Genomic DNA, 15,417 nt, shown 5'->3' on the forward strand with positions numbered 1-15,417 from the left:
GCTCACTGCAACCTCTGCCTCCCAGGCTCAAGCAATTCTCCTGCCTCAGCCTCCCAAGTAACTGGGATTACGGGCACCCATCACCATGCCCAGCTAGTTTTTGTATTTTTAGTAGAGACAGAGGTTCACCATGTTACCCAGGCTGGTCTCGAACTCCTCACCTGAAGTAATCTGCCTGCCTCGAACCTCCCAAAGTGCTGGGATACAGGCGTGAGCCACTGCACCCGGCCCCTTGTGTTATTTTGAGGCTGGTTTATTTGTTCCACCCAAATACCAGCTAAATCACATCTCAAGACTAGGCTCCTCTGCCCACATGGAGCTTCCACTTCTGCTGCCTTCCTTGAGTATCTTGGCTTGATAGTAAAGACAGAATGGTTCTTTTCAAAGTAGTTACTCCATAAATGTTGGTTAGAATGAATGGTTCTCTCAGACGAATTTCATTCATTCATTCATTAACACACATTTATATCATGGTGCCTTCCTCATGTCTACAAACAGCAAGACAGACAAGGCCCTTTTCTTCATAGAACTGATATTCTGGCAGTGACAAACACTACAAAAGTAACCAAACAAGATATCTGCGGATAGTGACAAGTGTGATGATAGTAAATTAATGGGTATAGCACTAAACAGTGATTGTGTAGAGGGTGCTTTAGATCTGATCACCAGGAGGCCTCATTGAGGAAGTCACATTTGAGCTGAGACCTGAATACCGGGAAGAAACCAGCAGGGGAAGATCTGGGGAAAGAACATTCCAATCAGCAGGTGCATTTATACCAGTAGGTGCCACAGTGCTTGCATCTATAAAAACATCCCCCAATAGGGACGGTCATGATGCTTAATCCTGTCTTGTTCTAGGAAGAAATAATAATAATTAGTGGATATGTTAACTTATTGGAGTATAAAAAGCTCTTCTTTCTCATTAAGAGATATATTTGTTTAAAATTTTACTTTTATATGTTTAGTAGTCATAGAAATTTGTAGTATATTTATGTTATTTTGATCAATTATGTACAAAAAATAATTATAATGATCACCCAATCTAGAATAAATATTTCATACCTAGAATTTGATGTCACAGGATGTTCTTAATTTTTAAAATGTAAAAATGATCAAAATTGTGTTGATCAACAAAAGATATTTAAGCATAAAAATATACTACATTAGGATAAAATTCTTAGGAATGTAGATTGAAATAAGAGTTTAGGGAGAAAATGGAATGAGATAAAATTTCTCATTGTTAAAGAAAAACTTGTATATTTGTTTAAATGGATGATGCTGGGTCAAATTGCGATGATATTTAGATTCCATTTGGTACATTTTAAAGAGGGATGACCTGCTAATCTTTACAATGCGTGGGAAAATAACAATTTGCTGTTCTTTCAACTTATATAGAAAAATGACATGCAAGTATGTTGCAACTTTTTCAGTTTCCTTTGAGGAAGTATGAGAGCAAAAATATTTGAAAATTATTGGTCTAGAAAAACCTTCCCTTTACAAATTCAAACATGTAGGTAAACTTAGGTAAAGGAAAGCAGAAAATTAATGTTTTTGAGAGTCAATTATGAATCAGTTACTTGATAATATTATTTTTTATTGTTGCTACTACCATCTATCAATGAGTATCAAGAGCCACACATTATGGATTAATGTAGTTCTCACAACTACTCTATAAAACACAAACTTTTACAGTAGTTTCCCCTTATCCACGGGGGATATGTTCCAAGACCCCCAGGGGATGTCTGAAACTGCAGATAGTACTGAACCTTATACATACCATGTTTTTTTCCTATACCTACATACCTATGATAAAGTTGAATTCATAAATTAGTCACAGGTAGAGATTAACAACAATAACTAATAATAAAGTAGAACAATTATAACAGTATGCCAGCATCCCTATCTTGTGCTTTGGGGCCATAATTAAGTAAAGTAAGGGTTCCTTGAACACAGAAGGGGTTCCTAAGAGAACAATTTGGGGAATGTAGTCATCGTGGAGCCACTGGACAAAGGGAGCATTCACCTCCGGAGAGGAAGGGGGTAGGGACAGCATGAGATTTAATGGGATGCAATTGAAAACTTACTATGTATTTCTGGAATTTTCCACATAATATTTTAAAACCGCAGTTGATCTCGGGTAACTGAAAGCTTGGAAAGCAAAACCACAGATTAGCGGGGCACTAGTGTACTTTAATTACCTTATAGATGACACTGAGATTAAGGATCTTGGCCAAAGTGACACATCTAGAAAATATAGTAGCCAGGATGAAAATCCAGTTCAGCCTGCATGCAAAATCTTCTTTCCATTTAGCTGTTTTGAGCCTCACTTCCCCCACTCTCTTTCCACTCTATAAGCTTTTGATAGCTCATTGGATAGAAAATAGGTTCTCTTAATCACTTATTTTTTGTCACCTTCACTAACAAATATTTAAAATCTATGGTTGAATAGACTGTATTTGAGATTTATTGCACACCGAGGAACCCAGGATTCTATTAGTTCCCTGCCAGGAGCAGTGGCTCATGCCTGTAATTACAGCACTTTTGGAGGCTGAGGCGGGCAGATTGCTTGAGCCCGGGAGTTTGAGACCAGCCTGGACAACATGGAGAAACCCCATCTCTACTAAAAAAATACAAAAATAGACAGGCATGGTAGTACCTGTAGTCCCAGCTACTCAGGAGGCTAAGGTGGGAGGATCACCTGAGCCAAGGAGGTCAGGCTTCAGTGAGCCCAGATCATGCCACTGCACTCCAGCCTGGGCAATAGAGTAAGACCCTGTCTCAAAAAAATATATACATAATTCTCATTTTTTATAGCCTTCAGTTATGATTTAGAAAAGGTTTATCTTCATTTGGAGTTAATTATATTCAATTGGCTGCCTCTGAACTCTAACTTTCTCTGACAAGCCTTTCTATCAGATAGATGAAGACTGGGTGAAAAGTTCTTTAAAAGTTCAGAGTTCTCTCTCTTTCATTACATTTCTTTTATTTATTTATTTATTTATTTATTTATTTATTTATTTATTTATTAAAAAAGAGTCTCGCTCTGTTGCCCAGGCTGGAGTACAGTGGCACAATCTTGGCTCAGTGCAACCTCTGCCTCCCAGGTTCAAGCAATTCTCCCATCTCAGCCGCCTGAGTAGCTGGGATTACAGGCATGCGCCACCACACCTGGCCAATTTTTGTATTTTTAGTAGATACAGGTTTTCACCAGGTTGGCCAGGCTGGTTTCAAACTCCTGACCTCAGGTAATCCACCCACCTTGGCCTCCCAAAGTGCTGGGATTACAGGTGTGAGGCACCGTGCCTGGCCTTCATTTCTTTTTATAACTTGAAATACTGACTGTATATACTCTCATTGTAATCCTTAGTGATATATACTGACATATAGCTCTCCTATTATTGTGTTGCAACAAGGTCCAAATTATGAGGTTGAGCGTCAGCCAGAAAAATCTTGTGTTTTCCATAAAATATGTATGTCAAAAGACAGCGCTGTTGTGCCAATTTTAAAAAGTAACTATGTAGCACACCCACGTTCAAAACAGCATTATTCACAATAGCCAAAAGATGGAAGCAATCCAAGTGTCCATCAATGGCTGAATGGATAAGCAAAACTAGGTAAATATATGCAAGAATATTAGCCTAAAAAAGGAAGTTCTGAGACATGCAACAACATGGATGAACCTTGAAAACATTGCACTAAGTGAAATAAACCAGTCACAAAAGGACACTGTGATTGCACCACTGCACTCCAGCCTGGGCGACAGAGTGAGACCCTGTCTTAGAAAACAAAAAACAAAACAAAACAAAACAAAAGACAAATACTGTATGATTCCACCTACATGCAGTACCTAGAGTAGTCGAATTCATAGAAAGTACAGTCGTGGTTGCTAGGGGCTGGGGGATGGGGAAACGGGAAGTGAGTGCTTAACGAGTACAGAGTTTCAGTTTGGGAAGATAAAAAGGTTCTGAAGATGGACGGTGGTGATGGTTGCACAGCAATGTGAGTGTACTTAATGCCACAAACTGTGCACTTTAAAATGGTTAAAATGGTAAATTAATGCCATGTGTATTTTACCACAATTTAAAAAAAGACTATACAGAACCTATTGGTCTTTACAAAACAAAGCAATGAATCTTAGATTTTTCTCCAAAAAAGTCAATTATATATATTTTAAGTGCAAAAGCAAACTAAAGGAAGAACATTTTGTTAACTAGGAAGTGACATGTTTGTAGATGTGATAGAACATAGACACCTAGGTGATTTAGTATTTATTCAATATACAAAGAACTACTAATGTACCATGAAATGTAATACATATTACGTTTGATTTTTTAAGGAGGACTTTTCATTTTAACTCAATTTGAGTATTAATAGCTAAGCCATTCAACATAAGTAAACTAAGAGTACTTCATAGTATATAGCTAACATACTTTCCTGCAACTATGTTTATTGCATTATCCTTTTTTATTTCAGGATTTCCAGGTCCCAGATGAAGAGATAATTCTACTTACTGGATATAGGATGCATTAGATCTTCTTACCTTAAAAAAAAAAAAAAAGGCAGCAATGATCAAAATACTAATAAATTACTCACAGACTCAGTGTATTTTTTCTTGGAGTAAAAGTCCAGGATGGGTAATAGAATACCTGCTGTTGGCTTTTGGAAAAATTGGTACTGTATGTAGCAAAATAATGTGAAACCCATATGCATGGATATTCTTAACAATTTGAAGAAATCTTCACAGCTTTCCTGGGTTGTTGAGCCTCTAAGATGGTCTTTTCCTCTGATGTGATAATAAAGTGTTTATTCTGTACTCTACATGCACGTAGTGTTTGGTCAGTAAACTTCTGTTACTCATGACTCATTACATTAGTCAACAAATTTTGTATATTTGCCTTTCACGATGATGATGATGGTAAGAGCCCATCTACAAAAGCTTATTAAATACTCGGGATGTGCAAGATACTGTGTTACAGCCTGTGACTGTAGATCCCAGGGCAGGCAGCTGTGAAACTTGGGGATGGGAAATAAAACACATTGCAAACCAATCAGGAACGTCCAGGCACTTAGGATGCTAGATAACTAGAAGAAAGTTCCAGAAGAGGGTTCTAAATATATATTTCACCCTATAAAATTGGAATTCATGTTTCAGTGAGCTGTATACCTGCAGCTAGGGCACCTAGCAAATGTTTATGTGATTGAAAATGCCAGGGTGATTCTTCTCTACCATCTTTTCCTGGTTTTTCCCTTAATATCTTTCTCTTTAAACTTTGGCAGGTTTGGGACCCTGAATGCATTGATATAATCAGAAAATTGACAAAATTTTATCCATGATACCAAGTAAGGTGCACAAAAAAGAAATTCAGTTAGTAAACAAACTTGGAAAATGTTTATTCTCATGAATAATAAAAAACCATAAAAATTATAACAATAAGATAAAAATTTTCATTTATTACTGAAGATTTTAAAAATTGAAATGCCAGGCCAGGCAGTGGCTCATGCCTGTAATACCAGCCCTTGGGGAGGCTGAGGTGGAAGGATCACTTGAGGCCAGGAGTTTGAGACCAGCCTGGCCAACATGGTAAAAACACATCTCTACTAAAAAATACAAAAATTAGCCAAGTGTGGTGGTGCACACCTGTAATCCCAGCTGCTTGGGAGGCTGAGGCATGAGAATCGCTTGAACCTGGGAGGTGGAGGTTGCCGTGAGCCGAGATCACGCCACTGCAATCCTGCCTGGGCAACAGAGAGAGACTGTCTCAAAAAATTGAAATGCCAGTTAGTATTTGAGAAAGTGGTACTGCAGACATTGCTGTTATTAAATTTAGCTATATATATATATATAGCTATATTGTGTTAAGATGGTGGGATTATGGATAATTTTTGTCATCCAAATGTTTGGTAGTTGTGATTTTGTTACTTTTAGAATTTTAAAACTACATAAAAAAGAAAAACATTAACATTGCCTGTGAAAAATCACTTCGTGTGCCTTGTTAGTAAATAATTTGCTTGATCTCCCAATTACTCAGTATCTTACTTCCCATTGCCATTGGAAGTCCCAACAACTGGGAAGAGATAGGTGACTTTATGGGAAATACTTTGATTTGGCTACAAATGCATAGTCAGTACCCACTGGGGCACCAGCATGAGGCTTCCTTTCTCTAAAACCTATCGTGTCTCACCAGCGCTGTAGAGTGAAGCTCAGACTCCACAGCCCAGCACTCAGAGCCCTGACCTCTTCCCACCTTCACCTTCCACCTTCGCCTACTGTTACTCTTGTTGTATTCTACTAATATTCATTTACACGTGTTTATTAATTAATTTATTCAACAAATATTGAGGGTTTGCCCTGTGCCAGGCAGAGTCCTAAGTCCCCACTGACAAACAGAAGAGCAAAAACCCTAGAACGGTGGTACCCTCATGGACCGTAGGTCTCGGGATGGAGATGAACGTTCATAAAGAGCCACGTGGGTAAATGTCAACTTACAAGAGTTGAGTGCTACATGGTGTTATGGTCATGTATGAAAGGGGAGAGAGGGTATGTTGCCCCTAGTTTATGGGTAGAAGAGGGTATATTGCCCCTGAAGAAGTGACTATTTGAACTGAGATCTGTTGATGACTCAGTAACCTAAACAAAGAGGTACTACATGGGGACTGTCAACCAAGACTCTCCTCTCTCCTGGTCTAGAGGTAGACACACATGTCCCAGCTGGGCCAGCCAGATTCCTCCTGGCAAGTCACATCTTGAGCAGAGTGATCTGAGGACTAAAAACAACTGCAGCTGCTTCACCCTGAGCGCTGGGCCCTGAAGCAGCTGTCCATCGGTTTCCTCCTCCCAGACTCTAGACCTGACCCATCTCTGCCTGGCTCTGGGCATAGACGTCCAGCTTCCCCTCTGACTCATGAGTCAGTATCCTTCCATTTCTTTTAGCTGAGCTGGTCTTGGTTGCTTGCAAGCAAGGAAAGAACTCAAACTCACAGAGGGCAGGTACCCTGGCACAGGGAAACTCAAAGGCCCCACAGTGGGAGGGGACCACTTTAGCAGGACTTCCCAGCACCCTCAATACCTAGATGCTCCACTCTTTCTTGCTGTATTTGCCCATGCCGTCCCCCTTTTTGGAATAGTCTCCTCTCCAACCTATACACTTTGATTCTGCCTGTGTGTGTATCTACATTTATATATTTAATTAATTGATGTATTTTTAAGAAAGGGAGAGGAGGCCAGTGTGGTGGCTCATGCCTGTAATCCCAGCACTTTGGGAGGCCAAGGTGGGTGGATTACTTGAGGTCAGGAGTTCGAGACCAGCCTGGCCAACATGGTGAAACCCTGTCTCTACTAAAAAACACAAAAATTAGCCAGGCATGGTGGTGTGCGCCTGTAATCCCAGCTACTCAGGAGGCTGAGGCACAAGAATCATTTGAACCTGGGAGGCCGAGGTTGCAGTGAGCCGAGATCGTGCCACTGTATGCCAGTCTGGGTGACAGAACAAGACTCTGTCTCAAAAAAAAAAAAAAAAAGAAAGGAAGAAAAAAAGGAAAGAAAGGGAGAGGACAGAGTGGGAGGACGGAGAAGAAAGAGGAAAAGAGAGGAAGAGAGGAAGAGAGGGGATAGAAGGACAGTGAGAAAGGGAATATATCCAGCTCAGAAGTATCTTCCCTACCAGAATGTGAACGACCGTCCCCTGAACTCCCAGAGCCCACTCCTGTGCACTCTCTAAATCTTGCCTTGCTTTATAGTTGTGTGTGTGTGTGTGTCTGTCTATCTGTCTTGTGCCCCTGTTGGATAGGAAGCTCCTTGGGGACAGGATCTTGTCAAATTTCTCATTTTCTCTTTCAGAGTACCAGTTCCCGTATCTAAACTTAGTAGATGCTAAAAAGATATTGGTTGTTTGACTGATACAACTAGAAAAAAAAAAAAAGGCCTCCAAAATTCAGAAGTAAAGGGAGAGGCAGCAAATCCTGTCACATCTGGCTTAATTACACATTGATGGTGACCTACTAACAAGGTCTCTTATGAATAACTTAAAATGTAATTATTCTTTAAGATTGATCATATTACCCAGATTTTTATATCTCGCATTTTTTGAGCAAATATCTTAACAGGAAGCAGTGCAGTGTGATGATGGAGTCAGAGAGAGAACTGGCTCCACATTCTTGCTCTACCACCTCCGACCTGAGTAGTTCATTGGACCTTGGACACTGAGCCTCAGGATCTTTTTCTGTAAAATCATGATAATAATATTACCTCCAAGACTAGCTGATAATAAAGCTCTTGTTAAAGTAGTTAGCGAGTCATTATTTAAATTTTTTGAATATTTTTAACGTTTCATAAAATGTATTGAGTGTATTTAGTCATAATCTACTTAACCACTCTCTTGTTTTTACACATTAAGTGTATGTTTAACATTTTTATATTTTTTTTCTTTTCTTTTTTTTTTTTTTGAGACAGAGTCTCGCTCTGTCGCCCAGGCTGGAGTGCCGTGGCACTATCTCGGCTCACTGCAAGCTCCGCCTCCCAGGTTCACGCCATTCTCCTGCCTCAGCCTCCTGAGTAGCTGGGACTACAGTCGCCTGCCACCAAGCCCGGCTAATTTTTTTTATTTTAGTAGAGATGCAGTTTCTCCGTGTTAGCCAGGATGGTCTCAATCTCCTGACCTCGTGATCCGCCCGCCTTCTCCTCCCAAAGTGCTGGGATTACAGGCATGAGCCACTGCGCCCGGCCAACATTTTAATATTTTAAATAATGCTGCAAATCTAGATCTTGGAGGGAGAACTTTTCATCAAATTTAGATTTATTCCTTAGGATTGATTTCGGAAGTGGAATTATTATATCAAAAAGAAATTTTATGGCTCTTCATATGCATAATCAAATAGCTTTCAAAAATGCAAAACCAATTATGTTCCCACCAATACATGACATATGAGAATTCCCATTTCATCACATTCCTATCAGGATTTCCTGGTTTTTTTTTTAATTTGCAAATTTGATAGGCAGAAAATGCCATCTTGTTTGTTTTCATGTCTTTATTAATGAGGTTAAACATATTTTCCAGGTATTTTGAAACAAGTTTTGTTTTTCCCTTTTGAGAATTAACTATTCCTGTCAACAAGGCATTCCTAACCAGGCACTCTGCTTACCAGGTTTTAAAATGTTCCTTAAAATGCTGTAGAGCTTTTGCCACTACGTAGCCAATGAAGTTAGAACTCTCAGCACTTTCTTCAAGAGGGATCTTGAGTGTGAAATTAGAGGAAGGCAGAATGCTTAAGTCTGTCATCATTGTTTCATCTTGTTTGGAAATATTTCCTTCATGAATCCTTGGAACTACCTACAGAAGAAGGATTATACAGTAAAAGTTTACTAAATCCCAATACACATTCAATAGTAATTTAATACCACCTTAGTCAGGATAGGCTAGGTTGTGCTGAGGTAACAGATTAGTCCTGGCATTCCTAGGGCTTCATGCAACAAAGATTTATTTCTTGTTCATGTTATGTGTCCATTACAAGGGCTCCATACCAGTAAACACTGAGAAGCCTGGTAGGCAAAGGCACATTATCTCATAGCTGTAGCACATGATTTCATGACTTTCTTTGTGCCCTCAGCAGAAAAAGAGAATAGATGAGCACACATAGGCTCTTCACTGTCTCAGTCTACAAAGAACCCTTTTCAGTTTTGCTCACGCTTCACTGGCCAGAACTTGCCACACGGCAACGTTTAACCACAAGGGGAGCTGGAAAATATGAGAGAGGAGGTGGGATGTTTGCTGAGTATTACTGTCTGTGCCACAAATTTTATTGCATTGCACCAAGTTTTGTACTGAGTTTTCCTAGAAATTTACAATTTATGGTTGTAGGTGTGATTTTGGCAAGAATCAATGCAAAATTTATGTTACTCTTAATGAATAACATGTATGTTACTCTCTTAATAAATTCTCAAATTCACAGACTTTGATTTGAATCATTTAAATGGAACTGAACTGATACGTAACTTGATGTAACCTTAAGAGAATGATTTAAAAATTTTTCTCTTCTCTTTCTGTGAGTATAACATACATAAAAACTGCATAAAGTATTTATGTTTGGTTTAAATAATTGTAAAGTCAACACCCATGTAACTATTATACAACCAGGGGCCACAACCGTTTTCACTTGCTGGAATTTGTATATTTCTTTCATAAGGCTTCTCTTCAGCACTTGCTATTTTGTGGGTTTGTACTTTTCTTTACATGGTGAAATAGGAGCTGTTTTGAGAAAAGTAGCTTCACAGGCAGTCTAGCAAAGTGGTTATGTTCACTGATTCTAGAGAAATACTGCTTGAGTTTGAATTCTAGTTCTACCATTTACTAGCTGTGTGAGCTCAGACAAGTTGCTTAACCTCCTTTGTGCCTCATTTGAAAAACTGGGGAAAGAATTCTACTTCCCTTATAGGGTCATTGAGGGTATTAAATGATCTGATATATGGAAAAAGTTCTTAGAACATTGCCTGACACCCAGTAAATGCTCTTAAGTGGTAGTAATTGTTATAAAAATGTATAATTGAAAACCATAATTTTATTTTATGTGGAGGTTTTTATATAGAAGTGCCTTTGTTATCAGCATAAAGAATTTTAGATAAATCTGTTATGTTGCTCAGAGACACTAGAATGGAAGTAAATCAAAGCACAGAATGCAAAATACTGACAATGGTAAAAACAACTAAATATTGACTATAGATTTCTAAAGGTTGAAAGCACTGCTAAAATTTTTCTTCAAGTTTTATTCTTCAATACAAGACTTTTTCCTTGTTAAACTAAAAGTCTATATATGCGAGGATGATCAAATATATTGAATTATTTTACCTTCCTCAAGTGTAATCTAATAGAATTATAGAATCAGAGAGCTGGCAGGGATTGGAATAGTGGCTTTCAAAACCCTTTGACTGTGGTCTGTAGTAATGAATACACTTGATATCATGGTTCAAAACACACACGTATGTCTACATATGTGTATATATGTTTACACACATACGCATACAAAATGGAAATGAAATTCTGTGATGTGCATATGACTTATGAAATGCAATGCATGCTAATATTTTCTTTGTCCTATTCTATTTTTTGTATGGTTTTTAATTTTGTTTTTTAATGAGCTTGCTGTGACTTTCTAAACTTATTTCTCAAATCATGCATGATCCACAGCTTTGTAGTTTGAAAAAAGAGGGAAATGCTGGATTATAGAATGCCGTAAGTCTAATTTCCTAGAAGCAGTGCCTGAGATTCTGACAGAAGTGGTTTATAAGGAATGCTCTCAGGTGCAACTTTTAAGGGGATGAGGAACGCAAACTAGAGAAGTGAAAGAAGCTAAGCAAGGATATGGCTTCAGATGACCGTTAGCCTCAGCCTGATCCTGCAGGAAGCTCTGGGGCATAAGTGCTCCAAGGGCAATCTTTGGGAGAAAGTTTCAGAGATAAGCAGTTAGCAGCAGCAGCAGCACCAGCACCAGTGGGAGCTGGTAAAAGGGATCCTCAGGGATCTGGATAGGGCACCAACATAACCTAACATACTACACAGAATATTGCATCTTCAATTGCTCTGCCCAGTAATTTTTGTATCCAAGTCTTTTTGGGAACCCCTCAAAACCAGCCTCATCAGGAATCACTAGCCTGGTGCATTTGTAGATGAAGGTAAATGTGTGTGTGTTGGAGGGGGGATGTCTTAGGAAGAAAAGTCACTTGCATGTTATGCAAAAAGTTATTGACTGAATCTGGGAGTCATGGTATAGGTAGAATTTAAGATGGCAATATGTTTTTATTTTTGTTTTTTTTGAGACAGAGTCTCCTTCTGTCGCCCAGGCTGGAGTGCAGTGGCACGATCTCAGCTCACTGCAACCTCTGCCTTCCGGGTTCAAGTGATTCTCCTGCCTCAGCCTCCTGAGTTGCTGGGATTACAGGTGTGTGCCATCACACTTGGCTAATTTTTTATGTTTTTGGTAGAGACAGGGTTTCGCCACATTAGCCAGGCTAGTCTCGAACTCCCGACCTCAAGTGATCCACCCACCTCGCCCTCCCAAAGTGCTGGGATTACAGGCATAAGCCACCGCGCCCAGCTGGCAATGTATTTTTATGTGAAGAGTAATATATAAATGTTTAATTCTCAAGATAACTCAGTGGCTTTATTGTGTCAGCAACTAATAAGAGCTATAATTTACGGAGCTCTTGTTTTGTATAAGAAATCTATACTAATCACTTTATAGGTGTACACGTTAAGATAGCTATGATTGTTACCATTTTACAGGTGGAACACTGAGGCCTAGAATGGTTGAGGTACTTTCCCAAGCTTACTCAGCTGGTAAGTTTCAGAGTCAAATTTTGAACTCAAATTGCTTTATGTGTGTGTGTAAGTCTTCTCTCCTAAAACCTACATTGGCCATATTTCTTCAAGGTTACCTCTATCAGTTATAGCCCTATAACTCTAAGCAGAAATAGCCATTTCTAGATTAGAAAGTATTTTGTGTTTCAAATTGATTTTCTTTATGGACTTTCTTGTTTTCTAAAGACCATGAACTACATTAAATCAAGTCAGCCTGAAGGCAATCACAATGGAAATATGAATACCTCCTACAGCTTGTTTTCAAATTCAGATACAATTCATAAGTAAATTAACAGTGAAATCAATGTATGCACATGTCACTTCCGTATCTGCTCTTGGGTCTCTCCTTTACCTGTATTGAGTTAAAGATGATCTCTGTTTCTGGGGTCTGGTTTGCCAGTTCAGACACCCAGCCAAATTGCCCTCTCATCTTCTCCACCAGATAGGCGGTGTCCTCCAAGTGCTTCCGGGTCATCTGGAGAATCTGGCCATACTGCTGATTGGATACATTGACCAACCTGATCGCCTCGTCTAATTCTGTGTGCAGAGCAGGTACATCAGGACAGTCTAGCAGAGAAGAAAGTAATGTGGAGAAGGAAAAAGTCCATGAAACTTGGAGGTGGGCAACATGGGCTTAAGTCCCAGCCCTTACATTTGCTATTTTCCCCTTTTGCCTGTGGGAGTTTTTAGTTATGCCTGTTGTTCTGGAGTAATTATTAATATCGTCTACATCCGTGTCAAACCAGATCCAGTTTAACTGTTAATTATATGGTTTTATGTAACAGAAACTGGGCTGGAGACAGAACTTTTTGTTATAAATTCCACATGCCTACCACCTATATTAAGAAAAAATTTGCCAAAACAGATGAAGTCCCTACTATGCCCCTTTTACATCACATCCCATTTATCCCTTAAAAAGGACACTACTATTTGATTTTGGATGTATATGTCCAGTACCAGTAATTAGTATGGGAAAAGAGGAAAAGAACCACATATAGTGAAGCCGCTTTAAATTAAGACCAAAAGTGTATAGTAAATAGTGAAAAAAAAAAGATTTGTGATGTTTTGGAAAATATTTTATATTTATCAGTAATGAAATTATAATTATAGTTGTGTGCTTAGTATTAGAACAAAGCAAATCAAAGCTGATTGAAGAGACAAAATTATTATTTGATTAAAGGTATGAGATTTGTTTATAATAGCAAAACCTTGAAAGCAAATGTACTTCAGCTAGGGAATGAATAAATTGTGATATGCCTACATAGACCAACATACAACAGTGAATTAATGAACTAGAGCAGCATGCATTCACATGTCTAACCCTTGCAAACTACACTGAGTGAAAAGCCATATTGCAAAAGAATACATAAGTGATAATATTTATATTGTTAAAAAAGAAAAATTATCCAGAACTTGGAAATAAGGCAAAAGAATGGCTGCATTTCCTTTTGTTTCTTTTTCTTTTTTCTTTCTTTCTTTCTTTTTTTTTTTCAAGACAGGTTCTCGCTCTGTTACCCAGGCTGGAGTGCAATGGCATGATCATAGCTCACTACAGCCTCGAATTCCTGGGCTCAAGTGCTATTTCCACCTTAGCCTCCTGAGTAGCTGGGACTACAGGCTCACACCACCATGCCCGGCTAATTTTTAATTTTTTTTGTAGAGGCGGGTCTCACTATGCTGCCCAGGCTTGCGTGTCCTCTCAATGTCATACTAAATTATTGTCTAAGGGGTCCACCCAAAGATCACTTCAAGGTCTAGGGAAGAGATCCTTTGTTGGCTTTACTATTTACTGTTGATTACGGCCAGACTCCATGAAATTACCCGTAAATAATGGATTGAAAAGTGGCAAATGTTTGTCTAGTAGAGATGTAAATTATTTTGGTCTGATAGAAAAGATAATGGCAAGGTTTACAGTTTAGTTGCCCTTTCAAATATTAACTAACTTATATCTAATTTCATAATCTTTCAGCATTCTGTCTGCTTGACTGTAAGCACTCCAGTCTCTCTTATACTTCTTTGACCCAGCTCTAACACCCTGCTGGTTCCTTCATTAGTAAGTTAAACAGTCAAATTAACATTTGACATGTGCCCATTTCTTTTTTCTTTTTCTTTTCTTTGTTTTTTGTTTGTTTGTTTGTTTGTTTGAGACAGAGTATCACTCTGTTACCCAGGCAGGAGTGCAGTGACACAATCTTGGCTCACTGCAACCTCTGCTTCCTGGGATCAAGTGATTCTTGTGCCTCAGCCTCCCGAGTAGCTGGGACTACAGGCGCATGCCACCATGCCTGGCTAATTTTTGTAGTTTTAGTAGAGATGGGGTTTCACCATGTTGACCAGGCTGGTCTCGAACTCCTGGCCTTAAGTGATTGCCTGCCTTGGCCTCCCAAAGTGCTGGGATTACAGGCATGAGCCACCGCGCCCAGCCAGACATGTGCCCGTTTCATGTTTGTATGAAGCTTTTTTTTTTTTTTTTTTTTTTTTGAGATGGAGTCTCGCTCTGTCACCCAGGCTGGAGTGCAATGGTGCGATCTCGGCTCACTGCAATCTCTGCCTCCTGGGTTCAAACAATTCTCCTGCCTCAGCCTCCTGAGTAGCTGGGATTACAGGCAAGCGCCACCATGACCAGCTAATTTTTTTTTTTTTTTGTATTTTTAGTAGAGATGGGGTTTCACCATGTTGGTCAGGCTGGTCTCGAACTCCTGACCTCGTGATCCGCCCGCCTTGGCCTCCCAAAGTGCTGGGATTACAGGCATGAGCCACCACACCCGGCTGTATGAAGCATATTTTTAAGTTTAAAAATTCTACATTGACAATGCAAAAATCGAAATGTAAAACATTGCTATGTATGATATCGGCATTTGTATATATTATATGTATATAGGCGCATGATATGAGTAGGAAGAAATGCAAGGAAATAATTAATACTAAATTCAAAATGGCACTTTCCTTTTGAGGAGATAAAGTGAATGTGATGTGGATGGGAACACAGTGGGGCTTTGTCTGTTTTGGTAATGTTCTATTTCTCAATCTAGGTGACTGAGAATTTTTTTTTTTTTTTTCCTGAGACAAA

The 15,417-nt window shown here is 39.0% G+C and overlaps 1 protein-coding gene across 1 annotated transcript in view; it reads right to left on the reverse strand.

Moving 5' to 3' along the window:
* Window positions 1-4,139: 4,139 nt before the first annotated feature.
* CLUL1 (clusterin like 1) overlaps window positions 4,140-15,417 on the reverse strand; it is a 33,310-nt gene continuing 22,032 nt past the window's right edge. The window contains exons 7-9 of the mRNA XM_019013887.4: window positions 12,700-12,914; window positions 9,139-9,326; window positions 4,140-4,540 (exon numbers count right to left, since the gene is read on the reverse strand). Coding sequence (XP_018869432.2) covers window positions 4,537-4,540; window positions 9,139-9,326; window positions 12,700-12,914 — 407 coding nt within the window. The 3' untranslated portion in view covers window positions 4,140-4,536. The remainder of the gene's footprint in view (window positions 4,541-9,138; window positions 9,327-12,699; window positions 12,915-15,417) is intronic.

The sequence above is a fragment of the Gorilla gorilla genome, chromosome 17 (genome assembly GCF_029281585.2).
Source record: "Gorilla gorilla gorilla isolate KB3781 chromosome 17, NHGRI_mGorGor1-v2.1_pri, whole genome shotgun sequence".
NCBI classification, from domain to species: Eukaryota; Metazoa; Chordata; class Mammalia; order Primates; family Hominidae; genus Gorilla; species Gorilla gorilla.